Source organism: Coregonus clupeaformis, chromosome 6, assembly GCF_020615455.1.
Source record: "Coregonus clupeaformis isolate EN_2021a chromosome 6, ASM2061545v1, whole genome shotgun sequence".
NCBI lineage: Eukaryota > Metazoa > Chordata > Actinopteri > Salmoniformes > Salmonidae > Coregonus > Coregonus clupeaformis.
The window spans coordinates 36442923-36460714 of NC_059197.1; the positions used below are offsets into that span (position 1 = coordinate 36442923).

The 17792-nt window shown below is 47.3% G+C and overlaps 1 protein-coding gene across 2 annotated transcripts in view; it reads right to left on the minus strand.

Moving 5' to 3' along the window:
- LOC121567869 (neurobeachin-like) overlaps positions 1-17792 on the minus strand; it is a 311893-nt gene continuing 294101 nt past the window's right edge. For both annotated transcript variants that reach the window (XM_045220277.1, XM_045220272.1), the window contains exons 53-59: positions 16751-16822; positions 16519-16674; positions 16175-16345; positions 9132-9233; positions 8348-8544; positions 1137-1288; positions 1-611 (exon numbers count right to left, since the gene is read on the minus strand). In XM_045220277.1, coding sequence (XP_045076212.1) covers positions 521-611; positions 1137-1288; positions 8348-8544; positions 9132-9233; positions 16175-16345; positions 16519-16674; positions 16751-16822 — 941 coding nt within the window. In that variant the 3' untranslated portion in view covers positions 1-520. The remainder of the gene's footprint in view (positions 612-1136; positions 1289-8347; positions 8545-9131; positions 9234-16174; positions 16346-16518; positions 16675-16750; positions 16823-17792) is intronic.

Here is a 17792-nt window from a genome sequence, read left to right on the forward strand (position 1 = left end):
ATGCATCCAACAAGTTTGATGTAGTCATTGCGTGCTAGGAATATGGCACCAAACACTACACTTTTGACTACTTTATCTAGAAGAATCTTTCCCGATGTCAATAATTTTGACCCAAACCTTTGTGAGATAAAAAAAAAAAAACTTGTTAACCAAATCTCTTTCTCTAAGCAATTGTATTAGTATAAAATAATATATCTTTCAAATTTTTGGTGCATATAATTTCGCTCAGTATTTGAGTTATTTATTTTATACAGTCATTATTGTTAATCTTCATCAAGGATGTCAATCATTTTGGACCCCACTGTATTACTACACTGTATTCCTAACCTGGTTAACAGCTTATGGTTAGATAGTTAACCTGTATGGTTAGTTAACATTAGTTAACTCTTATACCGGTAGTTAGTTAACCCTAGTTAACTTGTATAGGTAGTTAACAGCAGTTAACCTGTATAGTTGATTAACAGTAGTGTCCAGGTGTCCTCCAAACCAGCAGCCTTGTTGTACTGCCTCTCTGTAACCCTCAGTATCTGTTCTGGTGTTCGTAGTGCCACCGGTTGAAGTCAATGTTGAACGCCACAATGCTACCGGATGCCATGCCAGTGATGAGAGTCCTGGGGGGGGGGGGTCGCACACACACACAATACAGTATTTACATCAACACAATGTACCTCTATATGACCCAGTAATAATTACATGAACTTATTGTAATTTCTTAGTTATTTCCCAAACATGAATCTACTTTAATAACATCAACACAATAGGTGTGTGTGTTTGTCTGTGTGTGTGTGTGTGAGTGAGTGTGTGTGTGTGTGTGGTGTGTTTGTCTGTGTATGTATGTATGTATGTATGTGTGTGTGAGGAAAGTGACGCTTGTGTATTGCTCCAAGGCAAGTGCTTTCAGAACCTTTCACTGCAATTTCGTTGTCTCTATGGCAACTGGTTCTATTTAAAGAAAAGAAAGCTCACTGAACTGCGAACGTTCCGTTTCCCCAAATGTACCCTGACAAGCATGAAACACAAAGGCCCTTTCAGTGTTCTACAGCCTACATACCGCTCTACAACCACAACCACACACACACACACAAGCCATTGATCCTGTATTAGAGGCAACCTGACTATGAACTAACAGGACTAACCTCTGGTCGTGAGAGAGGTCCATGGCGCGGACACCAGCATCACAGCCTGGGTAGATGTAGAGCTGTTTGAAGTCACAGACCTGCCACACCTCCACCACCCCGTTGTCTCCTCCCGTCACCAGGTTCTGTCCATCACTACTCAGCATAATGGCCTAGGGAGCACATCATAATAATTATATAATAATACAAAATAAAAAGAATAATCATAACATCTACCTCAAATCACAGCCTAGGCCCTATGTAGTACACTACTTTAGACATTTAGACCCTAGGCCCTATGTAGTGTACTAGGTTTGAATATTGCTGTCCATCAATGACTCCCAAACAAATTGACTGAGCTTGAGCAATAAAAAACATTATACAGTACAAGTCAAAAGTTTGGACACACCTACTCATTCAAGGGTTTTGGGTGAACGGATGATCTCCACATGTGTAGTTCCCACCGTGACGCATAGAGGAGGAGGTGTGATGGTGTGGGGGTGCTTTGCTGGTGACACTGTCTGTGATTTATTTAGAATTGAAGTCACACTTAACCAGCATGGCTACCACAGCATTCTGCAGCAATACGCCATCCCATCTGGTTTGCGCTTAGTGGGACTATCATTTGTTTTTCAACAGGACAATGACCCAACACACCTCCACGCGGTGTAAGGGCTATTTGAAAAAGGAGAGTGATGGAGTGCTGCATCAGATGACCTGGCCTCCACAATCATCCGACCTCAACCCAATTTAGATGGTTTGGGATGAGTTGGACCGCAGAGTGAAGGAAAAGCAGCCAACAAGTGCTCAGCATATGTGGGAACTCCTTCAAGACTGTTGGAAAAGCATTCCTGTCATGAGCCCTCTCACTCCACCGGGTTACCACCTTAATGTGTTTCCACTATCTTCCACTCTGCTCATCTCTCTCTCTCTACTCAGCCTAACTAGCTCCACCTGTCCCTGCTCTGCTCGGCTCTAATTACTCTGCCAGCTGCGCTGCATTACCCACTAACCTCTCCCAGTATTTAAAGTCCTGTCTTTCAGCTCTCCTTTGTCAGATCGTCTGCAAAGCTCACACCCGGAACCTGTGTGCTCGCGCTTCTGGCTCACCCTTGTTTTGTGACCCCGGACCTGCCTGATTCTTGGATACTCTTCTGCCCCAGGAAAACCAGACCTGCTTTCTGCCATTACGACTCCTGACTACTCTTCGACCCCGGTAACTCTGACCAGCCTTCTGCCTTGCTACAACGTATTTGGATTTCCCTTGAACTGTACTTCTGCCTTGTTTCATCCGCCCGCTGTGTCTGTGTTTCCTCCCCCAGGACTTCTGGACCACCAACCACCGGAGCGTCATCGGACGCATCGCTGCCACTGGGGGGGCACAGACCCAGCACATTGGACGGGATAACCCCTGGAGCCTTCACTCACTCCCTACTTCCCTTTTCCCTTAAGTTTTAATAAACTTTCTGGTGTGACGCAATTGTGGTCCTCTTGTCGTCTGTCTGAACCGTGACAGTACGATCTGACCATCATGGACTCAGCGCACACTTCCCCCCACATGGAAACCGAAGAACCTGAGCAACCCACCGCCATGCTGCGCCTGGAACACACTGAGAGAGAGCTAGGCCGCATGAGCGGCGACATCACCTCTCTGCTTCAGGTCGGCCACCAACAGCATCAGCAGTTCCAGCAGCACCAGCAGCAGTCCCAGCAGCAGCAACAACAACTCGCCAGGATCATCCAACTCCTCACCAACCTTACCCCAGCCAGTCTGCCCACCAGCCCTGCCTCCGAGTTACCTGCCCCGGTCATTGCAGCCGCTGCCCCGGAACCCAAGATTGGAAACCCCGAGCGGTTCAACGGCGATTCTACCCAGGTCCGGCCATTCCTGACTAGCTGCCGACTTCAGTTCTCCTTGCAGCCAAGGACCTTCGCCACGGAGGGGCTAGGGTCGGGTATGCCATCACTCACCTGACGGGCCGAGCTCGACTCTGGGGAACAGCAGAGTTCGAACGTCAAACCCCCGCATGTGCAACCTTCGACCTGTTTGCTGAGGAGATGCTGAAGGTGTTTGACCTGGATTCACCAACCGCAGAGGCGTCTCGTGAACTGTTCAGTATTCGACAAGGCAGACGTACAGTCGCAGACCATTCCATCGACTTCCGAACCCTGGCAAGACGAAGTTCTTGGAACACACCATCGTTGGTGGGACGCGTTCTTCCATAGCTTGGCTGACTATATCAAGGACGAGTTGGTCTCCCATGAACTGCCTTCCACTCTTGATGAAGCCATCGCTCTGACTGTCCGGATCGACAGAAGGATACAGACCCGTCGTCGTGAGAGGGGGCGCCAAGGTCCACCAACTACCGGCATTCGGGAGAGATCCCGACTGGGCTCCTGTCAGCTACTGCCACTCACCCAAGTCAGCTTGATCAGTCTGAGCCTATGGAGATTGGGCGAGCCTCTCTCACTCCTGCAGAGCGCCAGCGCCGCTTCACCTCAAACCTCTGCCTCTATTGTGGAGGTGATGGACATCGTGTGGTAACCTGCCCTTTAAAAGCCGAAGCTCACCGGGCATAGGGGGAGTCCGGTTGAGCTCAATGACCATCCAGTCCTCCGACCGCAAACCCTTGCTGCAAGTTCACCTCCGCCTCTCTGACTCAACTCACACCCTGGCTGCTCTGGTGGATTCTGGCGCGAAGCCAACATAATGGACATCAAGCTGGCACGCCAACTGGGACTGGAGAACCTCCGTTGACACCTCCTATTCCTGCCCGGGCACTGGACGGACACTTACTCGGATCGGTCACTCATGTCACGGCCCCGGTCTTGATGGGTCTGTCCGGAAACCATCAAGAAACTATCCAGTTTCACCTGCTCCCCTCTCCAGGCCAACCCCTCATCCTGGGTTACCCATGGCTCCGCCGGCACAACCCTCAGCTCGACTGGGTGACCGGGGTGATCAGGGAGTGGGGAGAGGACTGCCACCCGAACCTGCCTGCTTGCTGCCGCACTACCCCCTCGGCCAGTACCTACTAACTCCGCTCCTGACCTCTCCCATGTCCCAGAATGCTACCATGGTCTCAGAGAAGTGTTTAACAAAGCAAGAGCCACATCTCTGCCCCCTCACCGACCGTACGACTGTGCCATCGACCTCCTCCCTGGAACAGCCCCTCCAAGGGGCCGTCTTTATTCGTTGTCTGCTCCTGAAAGAAGGTCCATGGAGGACTACATCAATGACTCTCTGTCCACAGGATTGATCCGTTCATCTTCATCTCCGGCTGGTGCTGGCTTCTTCTTTGTGGGGGAAGAGGGACGGATCTCTTCGCCCTGCATCGACTACAGGGGACTCAACGACATCACAGTGAAAAACCGTTACCCTCTCCCCTCTGCTCACCTCTGCTTTTGAGTTGCTCCAGGGAGCCACTGTTTTTACCAAGTTGGATCTCAGAAACGCTTACCACCTAGTGCGGATCCGGGAGGGAGATGAATGGAAGACCGCATTCAATACACCAACAGGCCACTACGAGTATCTGGTTATGCCTTTTGGCCTCACCAATGCTCCTGCTGTGTTCCAGGCTCTAGTGAATGATGTACTGCGGGACATGTTAAACAAGTTTGTCTTCGTTTACCTGGATGACATCTTAATCTACTCCAGAAACCTGTCTGAACACACCCGCCATGTCCAGCAAGTCCTTCGTCGTCTTCTGGAGAATTCCCTCTACGCCAAGGCAGAGAAATGTGAGTTTCACGTCAAGACAGTGGCCTTCCTGGGGTACATAGTGGCAGAGGGAAGTATCCAAATGGATCCTGCCAAAGTATCAGCAGTCACTTCATGGCCAGTTCCGGAGAACAGAAAGAAGCTGCAACAGTTTCTGGGGTTTGCTAACTTCTATAGAAAGTTTATCCGGAACTACAGTACCGTTGCTGCCCCTCTCACTGCTCTAACCAGCACCAAGCAACCCTTCACCTGGACCCCAGCAGCCGACAAGGCCTTCAGTACCCTCAAGGAGTAAGGTTCACCTCCGCTCCCATCCTCCAGATGCCTGACGTGGACCGGCAATTCATTGTGGAGGTGGACGCCTCGGATGTGGGAGTTGGTGCTGTGATTTCTCAGTGGGCTGCGGAGGATAGGAAGCTCCATCCCTGTGCCTTTTTCTCACGTCGGTTGTCCCCCTCTGAGTGCAATTACGACATAGGGAACCGAGAGCTGCTGGCTGTGAAGCTTGCCTTGGAGGAGTGGCGTCACTGGCTGGAGGGGTCCACCATTCCATTTCTCGTTTGGACCGATCATAAGAACTTGGAGTACATCCGCACGGCCAAACGGTTGAACTCCAGGCAGTCCCGCTGGGCCCTGTTCTTCACCAGGTTTAATTTCACTCTGTCATACCGGCCTGGATCACGCAACACCAAGCCAGACGCCCTCTCCCGTCAATTCCAGAAGGATGACAACCCCTCCAAGGATCCTGTGTCGATTCTGCCAAGTCCCTGCATCGTAGCAGCTCTGACCTGGGCTGTTGAGGAACAGGTGCTGGAAGCTCTCCGTAACCAGCCCGGTCCCAGCACTTGCCCAGCTGACCGCCTTCTTGTCCCCGAAAACCTAAGGTCCCAGGTCGTTCAGTGGGGACATGACTCCCGCCTAGCTTGTCACCCTGGCTCCACCCGCACTTACAACCTGCTCGCCCAGAGGTTCTGGTGGCCCGCTCTAGAGAAAGGATGTACGGGAATTCGTCCAAGCCTGCCCCATCTGCAACCAACACAAGTCGTCCTGCCAGCCCCCAGCCGGATTGCTGCAGCCCCTGCCTGTGCCCAGACGTCCCTGGTCTCACATCGCCCTTGACTTTGTCACGGGGCTGCCCCCTTCAAGGGGCAAGACCGTCATTCTCACCATAGTTGACCGATTCAGCAAGATGGCACACTTCATTCCCTCCCCAAGCTCCCAACCGCCAAGGAGACCGCCCAGGTGGTCCTGGAACACGCTCTTCCGGATCCACGGACTGCCAAAGGATGTAGTTTCTGACCGTGGTCCACAATTCTCCTCCGCTTTTTGGAAGGAGTTCTGTCACCTGCTGGGAGCCACAGTCAGTCTGACTTCCGGATTCCATCCCCAATCCAATGGGCAGTCAGAGCGGGCAAATCAGGAGCTCGAGAAGGCACTGCGATGCATGACTTCACGCAACCCCCCACTCCTGGTCGCAGCAATTGACATGGGTGGAGTACGCACACAATTCTCTGACCTGCTCTGCCATCGGTATGTCCCCTTTCCAATGTGTTTATGGATACCAGCCTCCTCTATTTGCCAGTCAGGAAGGGGAGGTTACTTGCCCATCTGCACTTGCGTTTGCCCGGCGATGTCGCCGCACCTGGTCACAGGCCCGAGCCACACTTCTCAGATCCGTTGCCAGCTACACTACCGGGGCCAACCGTGCCGGAGAATCCCTGCTCCCACCTACCATGTTGGTCAAAGGGTGTGGTTGTCGTCAAGGAACCTGCCACTCAGGGTGGAGTCGCAGAAGTTGGCACCTCGGTTCATTGGCCCATTCCCTATCATAAGAGTGATTAGCCCAACTGCTGTCCGGCTCCAACTGCCTAATTCCATGAGGGTGCACCCCACTTTCCATGTGTCTAAGATTAAGCCCATTCATGAGAGTCCGCTGGTCCCTGCTGCGCCTTGTCCTCCTCCTCCACAGCTCGTCGATGGTGGTCTGGTTTACACCGTCCGCCGCCTGCTTCGGTCCAGACGGAGGGGTAGGGGTCTCCAGTACCTCATTGACTGGGAGGGCTATGGACCTGAGGAAAGGACCTGGGTGCCAGCTAGTCGGATTGTGGATAGGACTCTCATCACCGCCTTCCACCAACGGCATCCTGATCAACCTGCAATCCGTAGGGGGCCGCCCCAGAGGGATCCCCTAACCGTCCTGCCCGCTCGGCTTCCTGTCCTGTGCCTGATCCTGTCTCGGGACCTGTCCCATCTCCCGACCACGGCCCTCCGGCTTCCTCCGAGGATGAGGGCGTTCGCTCGGACCGTTCGGAGGAGTTCTAGCCCTCCTCCGGCTCCCCTCCTCCCGCCCGGCGTGGTGTTGCTCTTGGGACTTCTGGGGCCGTCCCTTGGGGGGTTCTGTCATGAGCCCTCTCACTCCACCGGGTTACCACCTTAATGTGTTTCCACTATCTTCCACTCTGCTCATCTCTCTCTCTCTACTCAGCCTAACTAGCTCCACCTGTCCCTGCTCTGCTCGGCTCTAATTACTCTGCCAGCTGCGCTGCATTACCCACTAACCTCTCCCAGTATTTAAAGTCCTGTCTTTCAGCTCTCCTTTGTCAGATCGTCTGCAAAGCTCACACCCGAACCTGTGTGCTCGCGCTTCTGGCTCACCCTTGTTTTGTGACCCCGGACCTGCCTGATTCTTGGATACTCTTCTGCCCCAGGAAAACCAGACCTGCTTTCTGCCATTACGACTCCTGACTACTCTTCGACCCCCGGTAACTCTGACCAGCCTTCTGCCTTGCTACAACGTATTTGGATTTCCCTTGAACTGTACTTCTGCCTTGTTTCATCCGCCCCGTTGTGTCTGTGTTTCCTCCCCCCCCAGGACTTCTGGACCACCAACCACCGGCGTCATCGGACGCATCGCTGCCACTGGGGGGGGGCACAGACCCAGCACATTGGACGGGATAACCCCTGGAGCCTTCACTCACTCCCTACTTCCCTTTTCCCTTAAGTTTTAATAAACTTTCTGGTGTGACGCAATTGTGGTCCTCTTGTCGTCTGTCTGAACCGTGACAATTCCAGGTGAAGCTGGTTGAGAGAATGCCAAGAGTGTGCAAAGCTGTCATCAAGGCAAAGGGTGGCTACTTTGAAGAATCAAAAATATATTTTGATTTGTTTAACACTTTTTTGGTTACTACATGATTCCATATGTGTTATTTCATAGTTTTGATGTCTTCACTATTATTCTACAATGCAGAAAATAGTAAAAAATTAAGAAAAACCCTTGAATGAGTAGGTGTGTCCAAACTTTTGACTGGTACTGTATATTATTATTAATTTGGAGAATGTTCTATAATTCTCTTTCACTTTGAAATTGTGGAGTAGGTTCTGTAGATCGGTAGAACCCCAACTCCCCAAATTGAATCCCTTTTTTAAATTGAATTTTAAGACAGTAAAATGTGAAGACTGTGCAAGGCATGTGTTGACTTTCACTAGGCACATACTGTGTCTGTGGGCTTACCCGTGTTGAGTCATTGACCTCCATCTGAGCCAGTAATTTTCCGTTGATGCTGAAGTTACAGAAGCGTCCTCTCTCGTAGCAGATGATACAGTGGCCCTCGCTAGACACAGATATGAGGCGGGGACACAGGCAGTTATCTGGGCCTTCCAGGGCCCGCAGCAGATCCCCTGTTATAGTGTGGACCAGACACGGACCCTCTGGAGGGAGAGCAAGATAGAGTTACACACTAACACGCACGGACGCATGGTTGCATGCACACACACTATTTTAAGAATGTTACTCAACATTCCACTCCTAACTAAGATATGTCAATTATGTACTGTGGCATGTGACATTCCAGTCCTATCAGCCAACTCACATACCATAACCATTACCATCACCTTACCAGAACCATGTACCATAACTAATAGCTATGACTATATCCATTCTGATCCTAGCTGAAAAGAGAGAGAGTCTGTTCTCAGAGCCAGCTGATGATGACAGAAATGCCCAGGATGCTGATTTACCAGCTCTGATTCACATCTTTGACAGCTCTGTTTGCTGTCTGTCCATTGCTTTGTGTATAGTTATGTTATTTAAATACTGTGACTTCGATTTTATAGTACTTATTTTCTATAGTGCCTTGGGTGCGAGAAAAGCACTTTATAAACAAGATGAATTATTATTATTAGATGAAGGAGATTTAACTTTAGTACAGTACACTACTTTGGACCAGAGTCCTTGGACCCTGGTCAAAATAAGTGCACTACACAGGAAATAGAGGACTCAGGCTGTCTCTGCTGACCTTTGGCTCCACTGATGACCAGTCCCAGCTCGGCACACACAGAGACACACACCACCTCATGGTCATGGCCGGTCAGCACAGCTCGCGGTGCCGGGTAGTCACCTGGAACACAACACAACAGTTGGGTTTTATTAATAACAACATACAATGGCTTGGGATTGTTGCAACAGAGTGCACTTAACTGCAGGATGCACTTATCAGGAGCAACTGAAAATAATTTAATGAACTAAGAACTGACTGAGCTAAGAGCACTTATCGGGACTCATATGTGTTGTTATGTTGATAAATAACGGACCACAGTCATGGTGAGAGTGACACCCACCCAGCTGCTGCCAGCGAGGCCCTGGTTAATTGTCATTTAAATGTTGTGACGACAGATCACCCCCTTCCCCAACCACCCTCCCCTCACACTGTCCCATGATTGATGACAGCTGGGGGAGAGGTTAATGAGGGGAGGTCCTGGACACCTGGAGTCTCTCCCCTTCTCATCCCTCTCTCCTCTCCTCTCCTCTATTCCCTTTCACCCCTCTCTCCTCTCACACCCACTTTCCTCTCCTCTCCTCCCTCTCTCTCTCCTCTCATCCCTCTTTCCTCTCCTCTCCTCCCCTCTCCTCCTTTTCACCCCTCTCTCTTCTCCAGTCCCTTAGAGAGTAGGACCAGAGCAGACCTGGCAGTCCCAGGACAGCGGTGAGGTGGCTGATGGGACATGTGTCAAAGAAGGCCTCCAGAGAGACCACAGACTCATCCAGCTCACCTGCCCTATAAAAGATTCAATCAGCCCCCCCCAACCCCTAGGGACACCTCAGCCAGACAACACAACCACCCCACCCCTACCTCCCCACACTGCCTCACATTTCAGTGGTATGGGCCGAGTTGGGCCTGAGAGGCAGAGGGTATTGAGCTGAAAGTAATTTGAATGATTAGGGGCCTCATTTAAATGCGTACATTTCTCCGTAAATTCTGGCATATGTGGAGATTCTAGGATTTGCGTGAGCAACTAATTATTGGGATTGATCAAACTGTCATATGCAAAATATATGAATTTTTTTCATTGATAAATCAGAGCCATACTATATTTGTGAGCTCTCGAATGTGCGTTACAACCTTACCTGGTAAACGTCCTCCATTCACCTTTTTTGGTAATAAAAACGCCCTCATTTGCTGTATGATTTGGAGATGTTGGAACTGGGTCATGACTCATAACAGTTTCTAAAAGAAAGTGCAATGGCAAATATGATCACATTTATGTAGAGGTGTGGGCAGAATGTTTTAATCTTTTCAGTTACTTTTTTTTACCAAAAATGCATCCCGCCTATAGCGACTGCCAAACACTGGCAGCGCATTCTACGTTTGATTTATTCAAACAATATAAAAGTAAATGCTGGAGCACACTTCTATGAAAAAAAAGATATATGTTTGTTTATCTCCTGCCTTGGTATAGGCTCTGGATTTAAATAGACTATGATGTCACGCTCCTATCGCACAGCAATACTGTAGCCTACCCATACTGTCAAATTTAAATAGGCTACCAGTCTATTTACTTTGGAGCATGTTTGGCTATTAAATGAGCAATGGATAAATGGTAGCCTAATATTTGTTGTGTAGCGTGAATAAACCAGTCATGTCAGAAATGGAGATACATGTCCTGTAATATGATTATTACAGTGCATACGGAAAGTATTCAGACCCCTTGACTTTTTCCACATTTTGTTACGTTACAGCCTTATTCTAAAATTGATTAAATTGCTATTTCCCCCTCATCAATCTAAACACAATACCCCATAATGACAAAGCAAAAACAGGTTTTTAGAATTTTATTTGAACATTTATAAAATATGTATTACATTTACATAAGTATTCAGACCCTTTACTCAGTACTTTGTTGAAGCACCATTGGCAGCGATTACAGCCTAGAGTCTTCTTGGGTATGACACTACACACTTGGCACACCTGTATTTGGGGAGTTTCTCCCATTCTTCTCTGCAGATCCTCTCAATCGCTGTCAGGTTGGATAGGGAGCGTAGCTGCACAGCTATATTCAGGTCTCTCCAGAGATGTTTGATTGGGTTCAAGTCCGGGCTTTGGCTGGGCCACTCAAGGACATTCAGAGACTTGTCCCGAAGCCACTCCTGCATTGTCTTGGCTGTGTGCTTAGGGTCGTTGTCCTGTTGGAAGGTGCACCTTCGCCCCAGTCTGAGATCCTGAGCGCTCGGGAGCAGGTTTTCATCAAGGATTTCTCTGTGCTTTGCTCCGTTCATCTTTCCCTCGATCCTGACTAGTCTCCCAGTCCCTGCTGCTGAAAAACATCCCCACAGCATGATGCTGCCACCACCATGCTTCACCTTAGGGATGGTGCCAGGTTTCTTCCAGATGTGATGCTTGGCATTCAGGCCAGAGAATCTTGTCTCTCATGGTCTGAGAGTCTTTAGGTGCCTTTTGGCAAACTCCAAGCGGGCTGTCATGTGCCTTTTACTGAGGAGTGGCTTCCGTCTGGCCACTCTACCATAAAGGCCTGATCGGTGGAGTGCTGCAGAGATGGTTGTCATTCTCGAAGGTTCTCCCATCTCCACTGAGGAACTCTGGAGCTCTGTCAGAGTGACCATCGGGTTCTTGGTAACCTCTCTGACCAAGGCCCTTCTCCCCTGATTTCTCAGTTTGGCAGTCAGCTCTAGGAAGAGTCTTGGTGGTTCCAAACTTCTTCCATTTAAGAATGATGGATGCCACTGTTCTTGGGGACCTTCAACGCTGCAGACATTTTTTGGTACCCTACCCCAGATCTGTGCCTCAACACAATCCTGTCTCGGAGCTCTACGGACAATTCCTTCAACCTCATGGCTTGGTTTTTGCTCTGACATGTACTGTCTACTGTGGGACCTTATATAGACAGGTGTGTGCCTTTCCAAATCATGTCCAATCAATTTACTTTACCACAGGTGGACTCCAATCAAGTTGTAGAAACATCTCAAGGATGATCAATGGAAACAGGATGCACCTAAGCTCAATTTCGAGTCTCATAACAAAGGGTCTGAATACTTAAGTAAATAAGGTATTATTTTTTTTTTAAATACATTTGCTAAAAATTCTACAAACCTGTTTTCACTTAGTCATTGTGGGGTATTGTATGTAGATTGATGATGATTTCTATTTATTTAATCAATTTTAGAATAAGGCTTTAACGTAACAAAATGTAGAAAAAGTCAAGGGGTCTGAATACTTTCCGAATGCACTGTATGATAAAAGTAAAATAAACACATTAGTCTACATGCTGCTATGCGATCTCCTTACCAATGGTAAATGCATTTGTTTTATAATCAGGCCTTTGTTTCAATGTTTTTATTAGCCTACCATTATTATAATTCCTGTTCATCAAACACCTCAATTTTCCTCAAAATAACAATATTTGCTTGCAATACAGTTGATCAACCACTATATGTTATGTATATTCATGGTCTGAGATTTGCGTGGATACGCAAACTTTCCCGTCAAGTTCAAAATTGATAAAAACCAACCTTCACAGGAAAACTGGTGCACGCAAGGTTTAGAGTATTTTCTGTGTGCACGCACTTTTGATAAATGAGGCCCCAGGTGTTTAGGACAGACTCAGGCTGATGTAGTTGCAACACTGGAGGGCACTGTTCTCTCCCTGCTGCGGGTTACATCATCTTCAAATTTGTCAAATATAATACTCTCCTAACTATTAATTTCTACAGCCACTAGAGTGCTGTGCACTGAAGTCTGGCAAACAGTATTATCTTTAATCTTAAAATTGTATCATAACTGATAATGATTAACTGCTTTATAAATAATACAACTAAATAGATAATATATCTACTGAAGACTACTATGTGTTTCATCTATAGTGATGAACAGCTTAAAGGAAAACTCCACCTAAAAACTATATTTTGGTATTTGTTTCATTAGTCCATTGTTGACATAGTTCCAAAATGTTTTGCTTGTCAGCAATCAAGTTTTCAAGATATGTAACTTTCAAAATACAGAAATCAAATAAAATGTTATTTGTCACATGCGCCGAATACAACAAGTGTAGACCTTACCGTGAAATGCTTACTTACAAGCCCTTTACCAACAATGCAGTTCAAGAAAGAGTTAAGAAAATATTTACTAAATATCATCCCCATATGATGCGTTTTGCATCATATGATGCTGCGTTTTGCATCATATGATGATTTATGTATTTTGAAAGTTACATATCTTGAAAACTTGATTGCTGACAAGCAAAACTTTTTGGGACTATGTCAACAATGGACTAATGAAACAAATACAAAAATATAGTTTTTTGGTGTAATTTTCCTTCACTGAGAAAACTGATATCAAACAACCTGGTTTGATTGATATGGAATGTGAATAGTTGAAGTTCTCTCCATAGAAGTAACCTTCCTTTGCTAGGGAAGGTGCACAGTACAGAAAGCGGTGTATGTGTGTTCTCCTGCAGTACAGTGCCGTGACCCCCTCTACTAATTGGAACAAACCAAGCTGAAATTCTTAATTAGCTTCAGTGAAGATAGTGAGAAAGCCTCAACCACAGCCCCATGTGACACCAGTTCATGCACAGTACACACAAACACAGTATACTTACGAACACGCACTTGCACTTACACACACACATTCTCACTGTTATTATGTCCAGTCATACAAATGGTGAAGTGGGTGTTTTGAACACAGATAATCAGTGAGTATGATGAACTAAGTGAGAAGAGCAGCAGAAATCAAATCACACTGAATAGCAAGACATCTGGAGTATTTTACTGGAAAGCAACACACACACATATAGGTGCATATACAGTAGATGCTCCTCCCTGTCAGGGCCAGCGTTATGGGCGGGGCCTAGGGGCCCTGGCCCGCCGTACCTTACCTCCTTGCCCGTCCAAATAAAATGTTGAAATATTGATAATTTATTTGACCGACACGCGCGACGACAGAAAGACGCATCAATCTCAGATATAGCATCCGAGTGAGCGAAACAGCGCCCCTCTGTCTCCATATATGTAGACCATGTATCTGATGCTGTCTGGACGAAAGGAGTATGGCATGTTATACTTTTTCTGGACAGACAGCATCAGATACATGGGCTACATTTAGTAAGACAGAGCCGCGCTGTTTCGCTCGCTAGTTTTACCAGAGAGGAAGAGGCGAAGCGAGAGAGCTCACTCTCGCCAAAATCTGTCCTGAATAAGCCCAATGCGTTTCTATGGGCATAATATGCAGACCTAAACTTGTCGCCTGCATTCCTGCCTTTGGGACAACGACTCGCATTGTTAAGGCAGAGACATGAGCATCTCGTCATTATATACAGATCTCTGGTTTCAGCCACTTGCAAATTAGAAAGGAAAGTTGTCGGGTGCGCTGTTCGGATGCTGGATTGCCCTAAAGTAAATTTATGTTTTGCCATAATTATATAATTACTCCTGTTTAAATAAAATAATTCAAAATACTTTACCAGAGAGCATGACTTAGTCACAGAGGAGCATTAGCTTCTTTAAAAAAAGAATAGCCTATGCTTATTTGGAAGCCAGCAATTAGGGCAGCACGCGTGGCAATAGGCCTAGCTGATTACTGAGTTGCGGCTGTCATTGAAAAGCATCTAAAATGTGTGAAGATAATGTGTCTTGAGTATCATTTTTTATGTTGAGACAAGAAGAAGGGGAGGTGTGTGGCGAAGATATGGGCGTCTCTTCAGAATGCATGCACTCAACTCTCCAGAATGTGCTCCGCTGTTTCCTGCCAATTCTTGCACATTCATTGTTCATTGTGTGAATTGTTTGCCCTTTGATTGTTTATTTTTTATCAATTCCTCATTAAATATGTAACCAGTAGGCCTAGTAAATGTACTGTTAATCCCCGTCATTTGGTTACATACATTTCTGTTAACGCATGTGTTACAGTAATTTTTCGTTCTCATTATCAGAGTGGAAACGTTGTTTGCAGAGTTCACAACTTGCTACACTTGTGAGAAACAAGTTTTGGGTTATTTCATAACCAATGGGAGTTTTTCATTGTCTTTTGTTTGGAGTGCTCCATGTGAGCAATGAGTATATGTGTGGTTTCTCTGTTCTCATAACGTTGCAGGAGAGCGCGTGCCTGAGCACGCCAACCTGCTGAGTTGATACAACGTTGCACTTCACTAGTGAAAACTCAAGTCAAGACAGATAGAAAGGGAGTTAGACGGGCAGAGTAGAAAGATTATTGCAATCAGGATATTTTCTACCGTTTTTTATTTGTCAGCTTTAGGCCTGTGTATTTTACTTAGTTGATGATGGAAGTTATTGGCCTAGTGCTGCATTGGCTATAGGCTATCTCTGAGTTCCATGCTCTAATTTCTTTAGACACCAATGGATAACAGTGTATCAATGTGTCCATATGGCAAAGGCTGGTGCTCTTGCATTAGTTGCATTTTTACTTTTAGATTTTTATTCATTTAATTCAGACTTTTATGATTAACCAAATGACAATAATTTTGAGAAACGAAAACGTTATTATTGAAGTGAAGGTGTTCCACGAAAATGCGCATATAAAAATAATATAACACGCAGACATGTAGAACTAGTAGGATAAATTGTAAGCTTCAGCAAACTTGAAACTCACGAGCTGCCTATGGTCTTTACTATAACACACATTAACAACATTTTGAGAAAAAAACGGTCAGCCTATAGAAATCAAATGCTGTCCAACTGATTCGTTCTGGCACCAGCCATGCTCCCTGTCTCTGTCCATTATTCGATAACAAGAGTGGAAACCAGGAGTTTCACTGCTGATCAAAGAATGCTGCTTTTAATATAATCATCTACCTTTATAAACCCCAGCTCCACTATGAGGTGCTGTAATTCATTTGAGCTGATATGAAGAGCTTCCTCTCTCTACCCTTGGACAGATGGCAGATACTGGCGTCTTTATGGGCTAGTATCATGGGCAGGACTGTTACACTGTGTGTGTGTGTGTGTGTGTGTCTCTGTCTGTCTGTGTTGTTGTGTGTGTGTGTGTGTGTGTGTGTGTGCGTGCGCATGTGAGTGTGTGTTCTGACTTACTGTTGTTGGGGTTGTCTCCTATGATGTGGTGTCGTCCGCTCCAGTACCACAGTAGCAGTGTATCGTCTCTGGACCCTGACACGATGTAGCAGTCTCCCCCGATGTAGCTCTCTGACCTGGCCAGACACGTCACCACGTCCCAGTGGCCGAACACTATCTGGGTTAGCTTACCTGCAGCACAGACACAGTATTATGATATAAACCAATGTGTGTAGGCCTACTGTGTGGAAGTAGTACAGCATAATATACTAGTAGTATAGTATTACAGTAGTATAGTATTACAGTAGTATAGTAGTAGTATTATGGTGGTACTATAGTAGTAGTACCATGGTAGTTAGTATTACCTGTCTCGGTGGAGTAGACTCTGAAGCTCTTGTCCCAGAAGCCACAGACCAGGATGTAGCGGTTGTCAGCGGTAACCACGAAGCAGTGTGTGTTGATCTGGATGCTCTGATCCACCAGGTCTGTGATCTGACGCTTGTTACTCCCAGAGTTGTTGGCTACACACACACACAGAGGGATAACTTAGTTAGTATTCAGTACAATGGTCTGGCCTGTCCTCAGGGTAACACTCACCAATCAGAGGGTCCATCTCTATGGGCAGGTGGTGGGCCTGTTCCAGGGAGTAACCTGGCGCTCCTCTCAAACCTAGAAACACACACACACATACATTAAACATGTATATCACGCACGCACGCACGCACACATGCGTGCACACACACACACATACACACACACACACACACACACCTGCTCCATGGTCAGAGGTTGGTTCATGAAGGTTTCCATGAAGCTTATTGATTTCAGTTTCTGACTGTCAGGCTGAGTAGAGCTATGATCCCCTGGAGGGTGACTGGAGGGCAGAAACACAACAGCATGCTGGGAATATGAAGCCCTTAGTATTCTGCTCATTATTGTTGGAACCCAGAACACTTTTCTTCTCTCCAACAGAAAAACATTGGAGCTGCAGCTGTGATCATTAACGACAGAATGTAAGGCTCCACTCTGGTCCTCAACTCGGTGTGTGTGCGTGTGTGTGTGTGATGAGTGTGTGCTCCGGTGATAGATGTGGAAGTGTGAGGAGAATGTGGTGCAGTCACAGCCTAATTTCCCAGTAAGCTTTGCAGTGACGCTTGACCCTGAGTTGAGTTTGGTTTCTGAGAAGTGTGTAGGTGTGTGTGTGTTTGCGTTTGTGTGTGCATATATGTGTGTATGTGTTTGTGCGCCTGCATGCGTGTGTGTGTGTGTGTGTTCCTTGGAGTGTTGGTGGGTAGTGTTGTTCACACATGCCTGAGGACCAACATGTGGAAGCACTCAGACTCTCTTCACCTGACCAAGGGGTGTAGCTGTGTGGGTAGATATGATGCAGTGGTAAGGCACTGGTCAAATGAAGTGGACTATACAGGGATTCGGGTGCAATTAGGGATGCAACCATGAATGACTGTGGAGATGGCGCTGACAAACTCTAGTTTGTCCAGACCCAGGCTGCTCCAGACCCAGGCTGCTCCGGACCCAGGCTGCTCCAGACCCAGGCTGCTCCAGACCCAGGCTGCTCCAGACCGAGTCTGCTACAGACCCAGGCTGCTCCAGACCCAGGCTGCTCCAGACCCAGGCTGCT